General features: G+C 36.3%; 1 protein-coding gene across 2 annotated transcripts in view; it reads left to right on the top strand.

Annotated features, from left to right (window-relative positions):
- Positions 1-534: 534 nt before the first annotated feature.
- Positions 535-18,093, top strand: part of LOC127868153 (5-phosphohydroxy-L-lysine phospho-lyase-like) — a 40,641-nt gene continuing 23,082 nt past the window's right edge. Inside the window, exons 1-7 of one of the 2 annotated variants that reach the window (XM_052409783.1) lie at positions 535-691; positions 2,730-2,848; positions 4,431-4,590; positions 8,504-8,578; positions 16,168-16,258; positions 16,574-16,690; positions 17,853-17,935. In XM_052409783.1, the coding sequence (XP_052265743.1) occupies positions 627-691; positions 2,730-2,848; positions 4,431-4,590; positions 8,504-8,578; positions 16,168-16,258; positions 16,574-16,690; positions 17,853-17,935 (710 nt within the window). In that variant the 5' untranslated portion in view covers positions 535-626. The remainder of the gene's footprint in view (positions 692-2,729; positions 2,849-4,430; positions 4,591-8,503; positions 8,579-16,167; positions 16,259-16,573; positions 16,691-17,852; positions 17,936-18,093) is intronic. The other variant, XM_052409782.1, reaches the window with a different exon arrangement.

The following is an 18,093-nucleotide window of genomic DNA, read 5'->3' as shown; positions in this document are numbered from 1 at the left end:
AATCACGCACCCAGTATCACATGACCTCCTTCTTTCCCCGAACTATAAGGTATTGGAATGGTCTTCCATACATGGTCAAATCAAGCCCCAATCTCGATTCCTTCAAAACGAGACTCTGGGAGGTTAAATTCTAAGTTTGTAGCCCCTGTTTTTATTTTATTTTTTAACCTAACACTGCACTTCTGGAATATTCTTACTTTACTGTATATATCTCAAATACTTTCTCTTTTAGATGCACTTTTTAACTGACTAACACTGGTTCCCCTGACAACGCGCCTCCTAATTATAATCATGATTGATTGTTCGGGAGTATACCTTAGATGTAGATGTAGATCATAATATTGTCTCTCAATACGCGTATGTACTGAGAAAGGCCTGGAAAAATCATCATTATAACATATACAATCGACAATAAAAGACTGAGAACTCTGCGATACGAAAGTGTCATATAACTGGAGTTAGTAATGATTGGGTACCATTATAACTATTGTATGCTCTACGTTTCCGACATATAGTGGCATGTAGCCTTTGATTATGAACAACAACAACAGTGTCAATTTTCATCCGTGAAAAACAACATTAACATTATTATGTAAGTTAAAGAAGTTTCGAAGAAAACGGACAAAATGCCAGAAAATCCAGAACTACAGACGTTTAAGCAAACGTTAAAAATGCGGAGGAATTATGTTGGGTTTGTGCTTTTGGATTTTGAGCCGAATAAATTATTTTCATTAAAAAGACATTATGAAACGAGTCAGTTTTGTTATTTTAGGTCGGTAAACAGCTACCAACAGCTATATATAGCTTATGTTATATACATGTTATTTCATACCGACAATAAATAAATTTTGATTTGATTAGATTACGCACTTATATTTAAGAGTTAAAGACTGATCAAGATCGGACAGAAATCAAATTGAAAGATTATTTCGACATGTTAAAGTAAATGTTTAAAATAGACATACATGCCAGACATCCCGCTCTCGGCGGGACAGTCCAGCTTTTGGGCTCTTTGTCCCGGCATCCCAATATGAGACGATTTGTCCCGACATTCGTTAAAAACAATATAAGGTCTATAAGTTCCCAATAAAATTCGCTTTTCGAGCTCTTACTGGCTAAAACTTATCATCGCTAATCCCTTTTTTGCCCCCAATTAACAACCCACTTCTACTACTCGAGTGCACCAGTGTTGTTTTTGACACCTTATCAGCGATTTATCTGCAACTTATTGATTTAATCAGCATTCACACCATGGTGTTTTTATGCAGGAGTTTTTATCTGATTTTGGGGAATGGGCCTGGCCTTTTTTGAGGGGGAAAATAATTGTGCGAAATGCCGGATTTCGGGGGGAAAAATCGCGCGAAACGCCGGATTTTGGGGGAAATAAGGAAAGTCTTAAATAATCTATTCAACATATTTTGCTGTTTTTAAAACAAATTCATGGCCAAAGATAATCTTATTATGCAATATGCTATAGTTTCTACACTGGATCAGGTTAACTTGTGTATTTAAAGTATAAAAAAATGTTGTTTTTTTGTGTTTTTTTTGGGTCGCAAATTGCTATCGAAAGATGTATCGTACAGAAATTAACGCCACCTGCGTTTGTATTTCATGGCCCAATCAAGTCCAATGATACTTTTATCCTGTGTATTATACAACCTAAGGTTATAAATCCTGTCAAAACACCGATTTTGTACATCAAACAAATTGAATGATGACCAATATACATTGATGTTTCTCACAAATTACCTTTCGTTTTCGACTGATTTTCAGAAAATAGTTTGTACATATTGCATCAATCTAAATTTAGAGTCAATTTACGATTGGTTGAATAAGAACAGTGCTTGATGCACTCACATCGTGTCATGCAATTTACATATGTTCAAGGGGATATCCCTGTACCAATTGGATGTCAAATCGAGGCATACGGGGATACCCCTCATTTTAATTTATGGAGTGTGTTTACTTCCGGAAAATAGAGGACGTCTGTGTTCACGAAATTCTAAACACACATTTATCGTCAAGATTGGGCAGAAATTTAGAGTTTTTGTAAGTAATATACTGACTGTTGAGTATATAGAAAAGGTGTAATGATTGATCGTTTTAGGTGTCCCGCTTTTTGGTAAAATGTCCCGACAATTTTATATGGAAAGTCCCGATTTGGACCTGAAAAATTCTGGCATGTATGAAAATAGAATAAAAAGATCTGTTAAAATTGAAATTTAAACAAACTATACTTGTGTTGAAGTTGATCATTAAATCAATGCAACTGTGCACTTTCGTTCACACGACATAAGGTTTTTAAATGTATATGTACAGTGTCAATTCTTTTAATGAAAGAAACCTCTTCATCAGACTGTTCTATTACAATATGCAAAATAATTTTTTTTATTATCAAAACTGGCTTTTGTGTAAGTAAGTAGCATGAAAGAAGGTATTCTAGCTGTTTTTAAGGAATAATTATTTGTGTCTAAACAACATGTTTACATATTGGATTAATGATGGAATAAAAACCAAAAATCATAGGTCCTACCTGTAACCAGTCAAGTCAAGAAAATTTTATATAGGCTTTTATTCCATCATTATTCCATCTCCCATTTAAAGGCCTCTTTTTAATAAATGTGAAACCATATGTATTGGGCATTTAAAAAAAATGAAGCCTTGAAGGCATTTAAATAAGATTTTTTAAATTATAATAATTATTACTGGTAGTGGAAATGTTTTTTCAGTAAATCATGTAAGCTGCATTATGAGGTCTCCCCACTGAAGATTGTACGTGCCTCCAGACAGTACATGTATGATGACTCGGGGAATGAGTATCTGGACTGCATCAACAATGTGTCGCATGGTAACATATAACATTCGTATTTGTTTGACAGTAGTAGAGAGAGAGAGAGTAATTTGTGACACAGTGGTCTTGATTTTAGATTAAAATGATGACTCAGATTGTTAATGTCTTCATATATATTTTGTTTTTTAAGCTCAGCTAGTTTTATTAATGTGAGATATTCTGTTAAAAAAGTTAGGTAAACTAGTCTCTTACATGTACAGTCCAACCTGTGAACAAAGACCACTCAAGGGATTTGGTCGTTGTGGTCTTTGTCCACAGGTGGTCTTTATTGGCAGGGTTGTTTGAAACTTTGAAAAATATGCTAGTAGGCTTTACCAGGTACCTTAATTACGTATATGCTCTATTGTTTAAATAGGGGAATACTAATGCATGCGTAATGTAATAAAGGATTGAAAACACAGTTTCCGCTTCAGAATGTTCTGGATTTGAGTCTTGCCTACACCAAGATCATTAGCCACTCTCCTACAACCTTTTCCTTTGCCTAACATACTAATCGCAGTAACGCGTTCATCCAACGTCAAGAACTTACGCTCGGGTGTCATAATGGTTAAATTTAACTGACAATTTACTTTTTTTCTATAATTTATGCACGTCCTATCATGGAAAAATTTAAGAAAGGAATGAAAATCAAAATGTATGTGTGTTACTGTAATTGGCGTCGTAATTGTAACGAATCTGTAAATTTCCTTAATGAGTTGATGTAAGCCCCAAACTTTTCTTTCATATTTTTCGGCAAGTAGTACCTTATTGGCTTAATCGCAAGCAACTAAAATAAAAAGGCAACTTCTTACACTTTCAACAAACTGTCAAATGCATAAAAGAAGCAGGTGGCTGCCAATTAGCGATGTGTGTTAAATAAACAAAAAACTGCTATTGAGTTAAGTAAACTGTCATATGCCAATATCTCCATAGCGACCGACCAGTGCACTAGTAAGATGTTTATCACGTGACTATCACAGCATCATGGCAGCCATTGTTTTATTGACAGTAGTGAAATCGTTCATTGTTATGATTGAAGTGGTCGTTGTTAGCCTCTTTCAAGGAATACAAGATTTTTTATTTTGCAAACCGATGACAACGTACAACGTTTAATAGAAAATGCTGCAAAAAATATCATTACAATTGTATTAAAAAGTTAATGTATGCTGTTTTGTCAAATCCAAATTATTCGTTATAATACGTTTTATTATGATAATTAAAACGATTTTGTTAGTCAAGCGACTTTTGGGAATGTAAAATGTTGGTCGCTGGTCGTTGAAGTGGTCGTTGTTAGCTATCAAAATCAACTTTGGGAATGTAAAATGGCGGTCGCTGGTCATTGTTGGCAGGCGGGCGTTATTCGCATGTACAATATATAGTGACATTGTTCGGGGAAAAATCAATGTGGTCATTATTGACAGGTGGTCGCTATTCACAGGCGGTCCCTCGGGCAGGTTGGACTGTACATGTTTTCGATAACTTGATTTAGAAAGATAATTAAGGCAACTGAATAAAAACACAAAGCAATTAATGTCAAGGTTTCCAAGAACAAGGCTCGTTTGATTTAAGTATTTACTGATAATACAACAACACTTTTCAGTCGGGCACTGCCATCCACACGTGGTAACTGCGGGTCAGGAACAGATGACAAAACTCAACACATGCTACGGCTTTCTGTCCGATTGCCAGGTGGCCTATGCCAAGCGTATCGTTGAGTTGCTGCCTGAGCAACTGTGCGTCTGCTACTTTCTAAACTCCGGGTATGTAATGTCAGCAAAATGAGCATTGAGTTTCTGATTCCATCTTCTAAAGTATGATTTACAAAGAGTATCTTTCGTCCGCTTTTTTCATAGTGAATTATACATTTTATTGTCCATGTTTCAAAGATGATATTACATAATCTGGTGCCAAAAAGTTTGTCAGATAATCACTAGAAATATTTTTAACCAGGTTTTCCAAAGGAAAAAAATGGTTATTAGATTGGCGAATGTCGGCAGGAGGGCGGGCTGGCGGGCGGAACAAGCTTGTCCGGGCCATAACGTTGTCGTTCATTTTGAGATTTTAAAATCATTTGGCACATTTGTTCACCATCATCAGACGGTGTGTCGCGCGAAAAAATTACGTCAATATCTCCAAGGTGAAGGTCACACTTTGAGTTTAAAGGTAAAAAATGGCCATAAATGAGCTTGTCCGGGCCATAACTATGTCATTCATTGTGAGATTTTTAAATCATTTGGCACATTTGTTCACCATCATTGGACGGTGTGTCGCGCGAAAGAATTACGTCGATATCTCCAAGGTCAAGGTCGCCACGACTAAAAATAGATTGAATTTGAAACAATGGGGGGTAACTATGAACAATCAGTAACAATGCACATTTTGAGTTGTCTTTCTTTATCCGACTTTTTTTTCCAAATTGAAATCAAGGTCGCCACGAGTAAAAATAGATTGAATTTGACATAAGGGGTAACAATTCACATTTTGAATTGTCTCCCTTTATCATACTTTTTTTTCAAATTGAAAACCTGGTTTTCTGACAATTTTGTCCCTTGTTTTGATTGCAGTTATGATTTTAACACAATTTTATAGGATGTAATAAGAGACTTATGTTGGTTGTCTCTAAAAAAAGAAGTTAACTTGGGGCAAAGTATCAATTTAGAGATTTTGATAGTTGTCATTGTAAACTGTTAATCATTTCATTTCAGTTTAAATATCTTTATGGACTTGAACAACCATCAGTCTAAAGCATTTTTATACCCCCACAAACGAAGTTTAGGGGGGTATATAGGAGTGAACTTTTCGGTCGGTCGGTCTGTCTGTCAGTCCGTATTAAGTGTCCGCTCTCTAATGCAAGTAGTTTTCATCAGATCTTCACCAAACTTGGTCAGAAGTTGTATCTACATGATGTCTAGGCCAAGTTCGAACATGGGCCTTGCCAGGTCAAAAACTAGGTCACGGGGTCACTTAGTGCGTTTTAAACATTCAGCATGTTGTCCGTTCTCTTATTCAAGTAGTTTTCATCTGATCTTCACCAAACTTGGTCAGAAGTTGTATTTAGATGATGTCTAGGCCAAGTTCGAACATGGGCCTTGCCAGGTCAAAAAACTAGGTCACGGGGTCACTTAGTGCGTTTTAAGCATTCAACATGTTGTCCGCTCTCTAATTCAAGTAGTTTTCATCTGATCTTCACCAAACTTGGTCAGAAGTTGTATCTACATGATGTCTAGGCTAATTTCGAACATGGGCCTTGTTGGGTCAAAAACTAGGTCACGGGGTTATTTAGTGCGTTTTAAACATTCAGCATGTTGTCCGCTCTCTTATTATCCCCCGCCAGAGGCGGAGAGATATTGTTTTGGCGTTGTCCGTCCATCCGGCTGTCCGTCCGTCCGTCTGTCCGGCACTTTTGTGTCCGGAGCCATATCTTGGAAGTGCTTTGGCGGATTTCATTGAAACTTCGTATGAGTATATATGCATAAGAGGATGATGCATGCCAAATGGCATTGTACACCATCTGTTAAAAACAGAGTTATGGCCCTTTGTATCTTGAAAATATGCTTTTCACTATAGGCACTTTTGTGTCCGGAGCCATATCTTGGAAGTGCTTTGGCAGATTTCATTGAAACTTGGTATGAGTATATATATGCATAAGAGGATGATGCATGCCAAATGGCATTGTACACCATCTGTTAAAAACAGAGTTATGGCCCTTTGTATCTTGAAAAAATGCGTTTTACTATAGGCACTTTTGTGTCCAGAGCCATATCTTGTAAGTGCTTTGGCGGATTTCATTGAAACTTGGTATGAGTATATATATGCATAAGAGGATGATGCACGCCAAATGGCATTGTATACCATCTGTTAAAAACAGAGTTATGGCCCTTTGTATCTTGAAAAAATGCTTTTTACTATAGGCACTTTTGTGTCCGGAGCCATATCTTGGAAGTGCTTTGGCAGATTTCATTGAAACTTACTACGAGTATATATCCCCGGCCAGAGGCGGAGGGATATTGTTTTGGCCTTGTCCAGCTGTCCGTCTGGCTGTCCGTCTGTCCGTCACTTTTGTGTCCGGAGCCATATCTTGGAAGTGCTTTTGCGGATTTCATTGAAACTTGGTATGAGTATATATATTGATAATAGGATGATGCATGCCAAATGGCATTGTACACCATCTGATAATAACAGAGTTATGGCCATTTGTATCTTCAAAAAAATGCTTTTTTAGTGTCAAATATAACACTTTTGTGTCCAGAAGTATATAGGCGGGGATATCAATTCAACCAATTTGCTTGTTCAAGAAGTTTTCATCCGATCTTCACCAAACTTGATAAGAAGTTGTATCTAGATGATCTTAAGGCCAAGTTCGAACATGGGCCTTGCCGGGTAAAAAACTAGGTCACGGGGTCACTTAGTGCGTTTTTTAACATTCAGCATGGTGTCCTCTCTCTTATTCAAGTAGTTTTCATGTGATCTTCACCAAACTTGATCAGAAGTTTTATCTAGATGATCTGAAGGCCAAGTTCGAACATGGGCCATGCAAGATCAAAAACTAGGTCACAGGGTACGTTTTACACATTGAGCATGGTGTCCGCTCTCTATTTCAAGTAGTTTAAATCCGATCTTCCCCACACTTGGTCAGAAGTTGTAACTAGATGATGTGTAGGTCAAGTTCGAACATGGGCCATGCGGGGTCAAAAACTAGGTCAAGGGGTCACTAAGTGTTTTGAACCTCACCATGTTGTCCGCTCTCTAATTCAAGTAGTTTTTATCCAATCTTCACCAAAATTGGTCAGAAGTTGTATCTTGATAATGTCTAGGGCAAGTTTGAATATGGGTCATGCCTGGTCAAAAACAAGGTCACGGGGTCACTTAGTGCGTTTTAAACATCAAAATGTTGTCCGCTGTCTAATTCAAGTAGTTTTCATCAAATCTTCACCAAACTTGGTCAGAAGTTGTATCTAGATGATGTCTAGGTCAAGTTTGAATATGGGTCATGCCGGGTCAAAAACTAGGTCATGGGGTATCTTAGTGCGTTTTAAACCTCACCATGTTGTCCGCTGTCTAATTCAAGTAGTTTTCATCCAATCCTCACCAAACTTGGTCACAAGTTTTATCTAAATGATCTCTAGGACAAGTTTGAACATGGGCCATTCCGGGCCTAAAACTTGGTCACAGGGTCACTTAGTGTGTTATTTAACATTCATTATGGTGTCCGCTCTCTAATTCAAGTAGTTTACATCCGATCTTCACCAAACTTGGTCAGAAGTTTTATGGAGATGATCTTAAGGCCAAGTTAGAACATGGGCCTTTCTGGGTCAAAAACTAGGTCAAGGGGTCACTTAGTGCGTTTTAAAAATTGAGCATGGTGTCTGCTGTTTTTTGTGAAGACGACATGCAAAATATTATGTGTCAATGCGGCATGTGGGGGTAATCGTCACGTCTGTGACAAAGCTCTAGTTGGGGTTTATTTACAGCAAACAGCACATGTCTGTGGAATTTCTTGATCAAAACATTATTGCTGGTTGCCATTTAAAATAGTGACTGATTAAATGCTTGGAGATGGTAAGCATTACAATGGAAAATATATTAAAAATGTCTCCAGAGTTGATGTTTAAATAAATGTTAATGTCGAAACGCATACTGAATTATCAAATCATGGTGGTGCTTATTTTTCAGTTCTGAAGCCAATGATCTAGCAATCCGGTTGGCACGAGCATATACAAAACAAAATGATGTCATCGTCATTGACAAGTGAGTATCTAGCTTGGCAATTTTTCATTGCCTGTTTAAAAAAAAGCAGGTCGTATTATTAAAAAAAAACTGTGGCAGGTTGGTGTTGTCCAGGAAATTATGTTCTTTTAATATCTCCAAGAGTTTTAATTGCATCATCATCAAACTTTGTGATAAAGATAATTGGCATAATCTCAGCCAAATTTGATAACCAGCCAAGTCCTATAAAGAACATATTAATTATGGGTTTTGAATTGTTAAAGTAACAAGAAATATCTTTAAAAAGATAAACGGCATTGATGTTGTAATGTTTGCGACCAGTGAAAAGAGACGGAATGAAGCGAATGTATTTTAATGAAGGTAGTGAGTGATAATAAGATAATATATTTTACTGTATAAACAAATAAGAAATGAAGAACAAGAAGAGGTGAAATTGTATGTTTTATTGTCAATAAGTATTGTAATGTCTAGGTTTTCATAATTGTAATACATTAGTTTCAATAGGATAAGAAAACATATTCGCCACTGAAATACTATGAACATAATGCTGGAATGAAATAAAGATAATGTGTTATAATGTTTAAAGATGTTAGTAGAATGTAAACATAAAAGACTCAATATTGCAAGCATCATCGTGATATGATTTTTTTTGTAGAAAGGCAGAACTTTATATAAACAAGAGATGTGTTCGTCAGAAACACAATGCCCCCTATTGCGCCCATTTGAAATAAATTTATTTTTATTTTTTTGAACTTTGACCTTGAAGGATGACCTTGACCTTGAACTTCCACCACTCAAAATATGCAGCTTCATGAGAACGCAGCTTTGAATTTTTTATTTTTTGTTGACCTTTGACCTTGAAGGATGACCTTCACCTTGAACTTCCACCACTCAAAATGTGCAGCTTCATGAGATACATATGCATGCCAAATATCAAGTTTCTATCTTCAATAATGCAAAAGTTATGGCCAACGTTAAAGTTTTTTTTTCGGACGGACGGACAGACTGACAAACACACTGACATACTGACTGACAGACAGTTCAACTGCTATATGCCACCCTACCGGAGGCATAAATAATGAACAAAACAAAGTACAAAGAAACATATTTACACTAACAAACGCAAATCTGAATTAGAATAAATCAAAGACAGATATATTTCCAAAACCTATATATTTCCTTAGTATCGGGGGGCGGTACCCCTTGCGGTTCACCTTGAACTTCCAATGTGCAGCTTCATGAGATACACATGCATGCCAAATATCAAGTTTCTATCTTCAATAATGCAATATCAGGGGGGGGGGGGTTGCCCCCTAACCCCTGCCTTGTTGATAGTTGTAAACAACTGCGTACCGGTCAAGTGCAATCTAGCCTGTTTTTGTAGTGTTAAGTGTAACCGCCACGGCATGTAATAAATATCTTCTTTTAATTGTAGAGACGTGATTAATGCTATAATACTTTGTTAACTAAGGAAAAATGTTTTGATGTAATGTTTAGAGAATGGTTTTAATCATGACAGTTTTTATTTTATTGTAATTTACATATTATTTACAATATATTCATATTTCTATTCAAATGATACGCATCCAATGTTTACAGTGATTTTTGTATTACACTTCAACACCGTTATTTCGAACACCGATAATCCGAAGTCACCGTTATTTCGAAGTATTTTTCCGGTCCCGATTTTGGTTCTTCTTTGTTTAATGTAAAATTTCATTGTTAATCCGAACTTCGTTAAACCGAAGAAATCGTTTATTCGAAGTGATTCTGTCGGTCCCAACACTATAATTCGCACCTAATTATCAATCTTTAATCCGAAGTCAAAACTGCAAAATACTGAGCGTAATTTCACACCTTTGTCGTGGCGCGTCAAAAGCCGATAATTACACCTTTGTCGTCTGCGCGAACGCCGGTGTTCAGAGAGACATTGCGTATTATTAAAAAAAAAGGTTAATTAATTTCCGAAAATGTATTCATATGTATGTATGTCTGATAATTTGTGCTATTCGTTTTATTTAATATGTTCTGTAAATAGAGAAAAATAAAAACAAGAATAAGAATCGTTATATTCCCCCGTTTGTTTCTTTCTTTTACCGTTTGTTACGGTTCTTTTATCCGTTAATTCATTTCCAAAAAATGTATTCGTCTGTATTTACATGTATGACAATTTGTGCTATTCCTTATATTTTATATGGTCTGATAATTTGAGATATTCGTTATATTTTATATGTTCAGATAATTAGCGCATATTCATTATATTTAATATGTTCTGTACTTAGAGAAAACATAAAAAGAAGAACAAGAATCGTTTTATTCCTTCGTTTGTTACAAGTAGAAATCTATTGCAATCTGACTAGTTTACTTTTTTTAAGTAAACAACTATTAATAGTAGCGTTTAACTGAACCATGCGAGTTCCACAACGTTTTATTATTACAGAATCCTCAGAAGTCGTCTGTCAAATGTTTATTTCGAATTATCGTTAATCCAAAGTTTTTTTAACGGTCCCGACAACTTCGAAATAACGGTGTTGAAGTGTATTTGCCAATGCACAATTCGGGACCTATCATGAATGAAGGTCATCTAAGGTCAAAAGTGACGTTTAATAGCTACGCCTAAAAAAAAAGCCACATTGACCCTTTATGCATTCTCTTACTCTGATATAATATAGTTTACACAGGATCATCAAGAGACTTGAAATGTTTATTGGCATATAATCTCCACCAAATTTGATAACCGGCAAAATTACATGAATCATTACTGAATGATGGTCCTTAAATGAACCCCAAATTTGACAAATTTATGTTGTCTGCTCTACATAAGGTAGTTTTCAGTCAATAACTATAGATTGCATGCACCAATATTGATGACACTTTGGAAATAGCAAGCTTGAGCAGAGAGCTAGCTTGAGATTGCATGCACCAATATTGATGACACTTTGGAAATAGCATGCTTGAGCAGAGAGCTAGCTTGAGATTGCATGCACCAATATTGATGACACTTTGGAAATAGCAAGCTTGAGCAGAGAGCTAGCTTGAGATTGCATGCACCAATATTGATGACACTTTGGAAATAGCAAGCTTGAGCAGAGAGCTAGCTTGAGTTTGCATGCACCAATATTGATGACACTTTGGAAATAGCAAGCTTGAGCAGAGAGCTAGCTTGAGATTGCATGCACCAATATTGATGACACTTTGGAAATAGCAAGCTTGAGCAGAGAGCTAGCTTGAGATTGCATGCACCAATATTGATGACACTTTGGAAATAGCAAGCTTGAGCAGAGAGCTAGCTTGAGATTGCATGCACCAATATTGAGGACACTTTGGAAATAGCAAGCTTGAGCAGAGAGCTAGCTTGAGATTGCATGCACCAATATTGAGGACACTTTGGAAATAGCAAGCTTGAGCAGAGAGCTAGCTTGAGATTGCATTTGACACAAATCAGGTCAATGTTAAGGTCACTATCGATAAAAATAGAAAAAAAACAGTTTCAGCTTAATTACTTGAGCTGGATGAAGGTAGTATGCTGAAATTGTGTGTGTGTAGCCTGTAGACCTAACTTAAGATAATATACGTTATTTTAATTATATTAGATTAATACCTGAAATGTTGAAGACTTGGTTTAATAGCATTGCCATGTTTCTTGTGTTATTAATTATTTTCTTTAAATAATTGCTATTGCAAATTTATACATCATTTGTAGATCAATGCAACAAGGCCCACTTAACAGGCATATTTTGTGACAAGTTGGCTTTCTTGTTTCTTCATAAAAAGCTGTGACCACTTGCTGCTTAACATATTTCACAAATATTATTAAATTGTTTTCCTCTAACTTAAAGTATAATACTAGTATTGCAATTCAGATGAAAATACACATGTGCTGCTTTTGTATGTTCCTAATTCGCCCCCTCACCCTCACCCGCCCCACATCTCATACTGTGCAATCTTCTAAATATTCTGGTGTCTTATGTATTGAAGCACTTTTAATCACTTTTTATGTCCTCCACCCACTATAGTGGGAGACATATTGTTTTTGCCCTGTCTGTCTGTTGGTCCGTTTGCTCCAACTTTAACATTTGCAATAACTTTTTAAATATTCAAGATAGCAACTTGATATTTTGGTATGCATGTGTATCTCATTGAGCTGCACATTTTGAGTGGTGAAAGGTCAAGGTCATCCTTCAGGGTCAGAGGTCAAATATATTTGGCCAAAATTGCTCATTTTATGAATACTTTTGCAATATTGAAGATAGCAACTTGATATTTGGCATGCATGTGTATCTCATGGAGCCACACATTTTGAGGTCAAGGTCAAGGTCATCCTTCAAGGTCAAAGGTAAAAAAATGAAATTAAAGCGGCGCAAAAGGGGACATAGTGTTTCTGACAAACACATTTCTTGTTTTATTAATAGAACTGTTGGCATAACAGAATTAAAGCACATTCTCTGGGAAAACTTAATCTTTCTTAGAAAATCAGACAGCTTAAAAAGGCATCAGCACCTGGAGCCTGTCAACAGGTTTGTTGTGTATGGATAATGGCACCCTTTACCTAAAGTCAGTGACTTTTCTTTCAAATATCTTTGGTTTTGTTTTGTGTCCATCATGATAAAAGTTCAGCGTATTTTTCTATCGATTGTATTCGGTTGCCACTGAAAGCAGATTTTTTTGGCATGAAACATAAAATGAATGAATGACCAGCTAAAAAAAGTGGAACCCGCGATATTATTGATATAGAAATCAATACTCAATTACAGAAAAGTGTGATCAATAGACTGTCTAACACTTTATAGTTAATTATTACCGCACTGTTACTGCTATTGATTTTTGTGATTTACAAAGATAAACTACGTCTCAGCGGGAATCCAAAATGACACTTTACTTGCCAAAAACGCTGATACCATTCTGTATAAAAATTTAGCAGAACAATTACATAACTTTTATCAAATCGTTCATTAATACACGACAGTCATCTGCACTTAACTTTAAAGTAGTCAGGACTTACTCTGCCATTTGCTAAATTAGCCAATTGCTACAAAAAAGAAATTTGGCTACAAAAAAATCCATTTGGAAACAAGGTTTTCTTCATTATCACCCATAAAATATCCAAAATAATAAGAAAAAGGACAACAAAAAGGTAAATTTGGCTTCATAAAATTTTGAGCCAAAGAGGGGCCTGAAGTAATTGTGCCAAATTCCTTTTTTACATGTATGCAGAATATATATTTATTTCCCCAAAAATCTAGTATTAGAAATTTGGAATATATGGCCATTTTTCAAATATTTGTTCCTATCCCTTATTTGTATCTTTCTGTCACTCTAAATGAAGGTGTTTATATAATTTTTATGCCTCCTTTCGAAGAAAAAGGAGGTATATAGTTTTTGCACTGTCCGTCTGTAAGTCTGTCTGTCAGTCTGTCTGTCACACTTTTCGTGTCCACTCTCTAATTCAAATAGTTTTCATCCGATCTTTACCAAACTTGGTCAGAAGTTGTATCTAGACAATATCTAGGTCAAGTTCGAATAAGGGTCATGCCGGTGTAACAGGCCATTTCTTCCCCCCTGGCCAATTTTTCCCCGGGGAAAAAATGGACTAGTCCATTTTTTCTCCGGGGAAAAAGTTGCCTAGGCCAATTCTTCCCCCTCTAGTCAAATTCTTCCCCCCTTAATTTTTATTTAATACATCTTTCTGTCTACACATTTCGGCCAGTTTTTCCCCCCTGGCCAGTTTCCCCCCCCCCCCCCTACCTTGTAAAAGTTTTAACAATAGAATTTGATTGAGAGTTGCAAAAACTGCCTACACACTCCTATCTTTTATTTTACTTATCTTTTACATTTATTCTTCACTTTTCGGCCAGTTTTTCCCCCCTGGCCATTTTTTTCCCCCCTACCATGTCAAAGTAGTTTTAACAACAGAATTTGATTGAGAGTTGCTAAAACTGCCTCCACCCCCTTATCTTTTATTATCTCCCGCGATAGGCGGAGGGATATTGTTTTGGCATTGTCTGTCCGTCCGGAGCCATATCTTGGAAGTGCTTTGGGCGGATTTCATTGAAACTTGGTATGAGTATATATATATATGGATAAGGGGATGATGCTAGCCAAATGGCATTGTACATCATCTGTTAATAACGGAGTTATGTGCCTTTGTATCTTGAAATATTGCTTTTTTGAGCGTCAAATATAACAGAAGCATTGAAAAAATTGAAGTCATTTTGCAATAAATTCTTAATAAGGGAGGGGGGAAAGATTTGCCGAGGGGAGAAAAAATGGCCAAGAGTCATGTTGCAATTAATTCTTTAAGTAGGGGGGAAAAATTTGGCCAAGGGGGGGAAAGATTGGCCTGGGCCATTTTTTCCCCGGGGGAAAAAACGGCCTAGGCCAATCTTTCCCCGGGGAAAAAATGGCCTAGGCCAAATTTTCCCCGGGGAAAAACTGGCCGGGGGAAAAAATGGACCGCTACACCTGGTCAAAAACTAGGTCACTGGGTCACTTAGTGCATTTCAAGGATTTAGCATGGTGTCCGCTCTCTAATTGAAGTAGTTTTCATCTGATCTTTACTAAACTTGGTTAGAAGTTGTATCAAGACAATATCTAGGTCAAGTTCAAATATGGGCCATGCCCGGTCAAAAACTAGGTCACGGAGTCACTTAGTGCATTTCAAGGATTTAGCATGGTGTCCACTCTCTAGTTTATGTGGCTTTCTGATTTATATTGATATTCTAAGACATTTTTATGCCCCCGAAGGAGGGCATATAGTGATTGGACTGTCCATTTGTCTGTCAGTCCGTCACACTTTGCGTTTAGATTTCGAAAAAAGCTCATAACTTCTATGTCGCTTCAGATAGCAATTTCCTATTTGGCATGCATGTGTATATGGACAAGGCCTTTCCATACGCACACAAATTTTGACCCCTGTGATCTTGACCTTGAACTTAGGGTCCACGTTTAGGTTCGAAATCTGCGTTTAGGATTTGAAAAAAGCTCATAACTTCTACCAAGGGTTTATTGGGGGAATAAGTCATCCTATGGTGACAGCTCTTGTTCTTTCTGCTGCTGATTGTATACTTTTCAGTTCCAACATTGTTCATCAAATATTTATTTTTCTTAACTTTTCTTAACCATATATGGATAGTTTGATGACCCCTGTAAAAATGGGGTTATGAATTTTCCTTCTCAGAAGTGTGTAAAAAGCCCTATTAGTTATACATGTAAGTCCCATGCTTTTCATGCTCACTTTATCCCATTTTGTGTTTCCCACTTTTCACAGCACTTATCATGCTCACTTTATCCCATTTTGTGTTTCCCACTTTTCACAGCACTTATCATGCTCACTTAATCCAATTGTGGGTCTCTCACTTTTCACTTTACTTATCATGCTCACTTAATCCCATTTTGTGTTTCCTACTTTTTACTTCACTCATCATGCTCACTTAATCCCATTTTCAATTTCCCACTTGTTCTGAGTGCCTATCATGTTTACTTAATCCTTTTTGTGTTTACTCCTTTTTACAGCCCCTATCATGCTCACTTAATCCCATTTTGTGTTTCCCATTTTTCACAGCGTCTGTCATGCTCATTTAATCCCATGTTGTGTTTCCCACTTTTCACAGTGCCTATCATGGGAACACAGAGAACCTGATCAGTATTAGTCCAAAGAAATTAAAGGAACACAATCTACCCATAGAAAACTGGGTCCATGTGGTAAGTACATGCTAATAATTGGTGGGTTATACAAAGTATGTGTTTTGTATGTTTAAAATGACATGAAAGCAAACTAGTGTGCTTTAAATCAGTTTTTAATTCAAATATTGCTAACATACAACCAGTAATATCATTTTGGAAGGGTTTTCTTGGATGTGAACAAGTGATCACTTTTAAATGACCTCAACATCATGTTGACATACGGATTTATCAGAACAGAGCCTAGTTTGTAATGAAATAATAGTCATAGAGTATTAACAATTGTTGGTGGATATGGGCTTCAAAACTACTTTATTGTAACTGCAATATTGACAGGTGCCCACACCTGATGTTTACAGAGGGAAATACAGAGAGGACAATATAAATCCAGGTCAGCTGTATGCTAATGAGGTCAAACTTGCCATCGCCAAGGCAATGGCTAATGGTCGGAAGGTAAGACATTTAGAATGATGTATATATGACCTTGACAAACTTTGCAGAAAATGTTTTTAACTGATTTTAAAAAATATTATCAGAGCTTTTAAAGCTTACCTGAGCACAACATGCTCATGGTGAGCTTTTGTGATGCCTTTTGTTCATCTTTCATCATCTGTATATTGTGAACCATTCACCTTGTGAATACTCTATAGGACCCAGCTATTACCTGATGAAACTTAGTCGGAATGATAGCTCTGCTGATGTCAGTCCTGGGACAGCTAAGATTAAAACCATTGTCACTTGGTAAAATTATAGAAAAAGCTTAATAGAAAACTCTAGAAAGTATGCTTTGTATGTCCCCCACCACAAAGTTCAAATATATGGGGACATAGTGTTTCACAAACACATCTTGTTGTTCCTATTTTCATAAGACTTGGAAAGAAATGTGTTCTTGTGATATCTCAGCCAAGTTTCAAAATGGTTCCGATCTGTTGAAAAACATGGCTGCCAATCATTTAATCCTGAAGAAATTTTGTCAGAATGTTTATCTTAACAATATCTAGGCCCCCCTGGTATATTTTAGGTGTGTTCAAAACTAGGTCACCATGTCAAATCTTAGAGAAACCTTTGTTCATTCCCAAAGCCTTATTTAGTACTAAATCTTGATGAAACTTGGTCATGATGCTTATCTTGAAGATGTCTAGTCCACCTGTCAATCTGGTTCAGCAGGGGTCAAACATGGTCACCAGGTTAAAGTATTGACAATTGGTATACTTAGGTGAGCACGTTTTCATGAACATGTTTATTATTATCTTAGATGGCAATGAATAGCAATTGATGCTGGAATAGTATTTTTATGGGCAAGAGCTATAATTGTGATAGCATACAATTCAAATTTCATACCTTGATAATTACAATTTTCTCTAAAAGCCTTTTTTTTACTGATATTGACTAGTAAACACTTAGAATGAAAACATATTTTAATTGTAATTTACATAATAAGTTTTGCCTTTGAGTTAAAATGTCCTGAACTTTTTTTAGACAGTCTTTGTTTTTTCACTGATAAGGAAAACTTAACTATTGTAATAAAATAATCACACACACACACATTTTCGTTAAAGAAAACAACCAAAGGCAATCCAACTGTAACTAGCACATTAATTGTCCTGTTTGTTAGATTTCAGCGTTTATTTGTGAACCACTGATCGCTGCAGCAGGAGCTATTGTCCCTCCAAAGAACTTTCTAGAACTTGCATACAGGTAGAGAGATCTTTTGTGTGTGTGTTCCAAACATTTGTTTGGAACAAGATTTCTAGTTTGATTTGAAGCACTGCATTCATATCCCTTTCTGTCATGTATTGTAATGACAAATCCTAAATTAACAATACCAGTACTGATGCTAGTTAGTATTTGTTCAT

The sequence above is a fragment of the Dreissena polymorpha genome, chromosome 2 (genome assembly GCF_020536995.1).
Source record: "Dreissena polymorpha isolate Duluth1 chromosome 2, UMN_Dpol_1.0, whole genome shotgun sequence".
Lineage (NCBI taxonomy): Eukaryota > Metazoa > Mollusca > Bivalvia > Myida > Dreissenidae > Dreissena > Dreissena polymorpha.
Note: the sequence above shows the minus strand (reverse complement) of the source record. Positions and strands in the feature narration are given on the sequence as shown.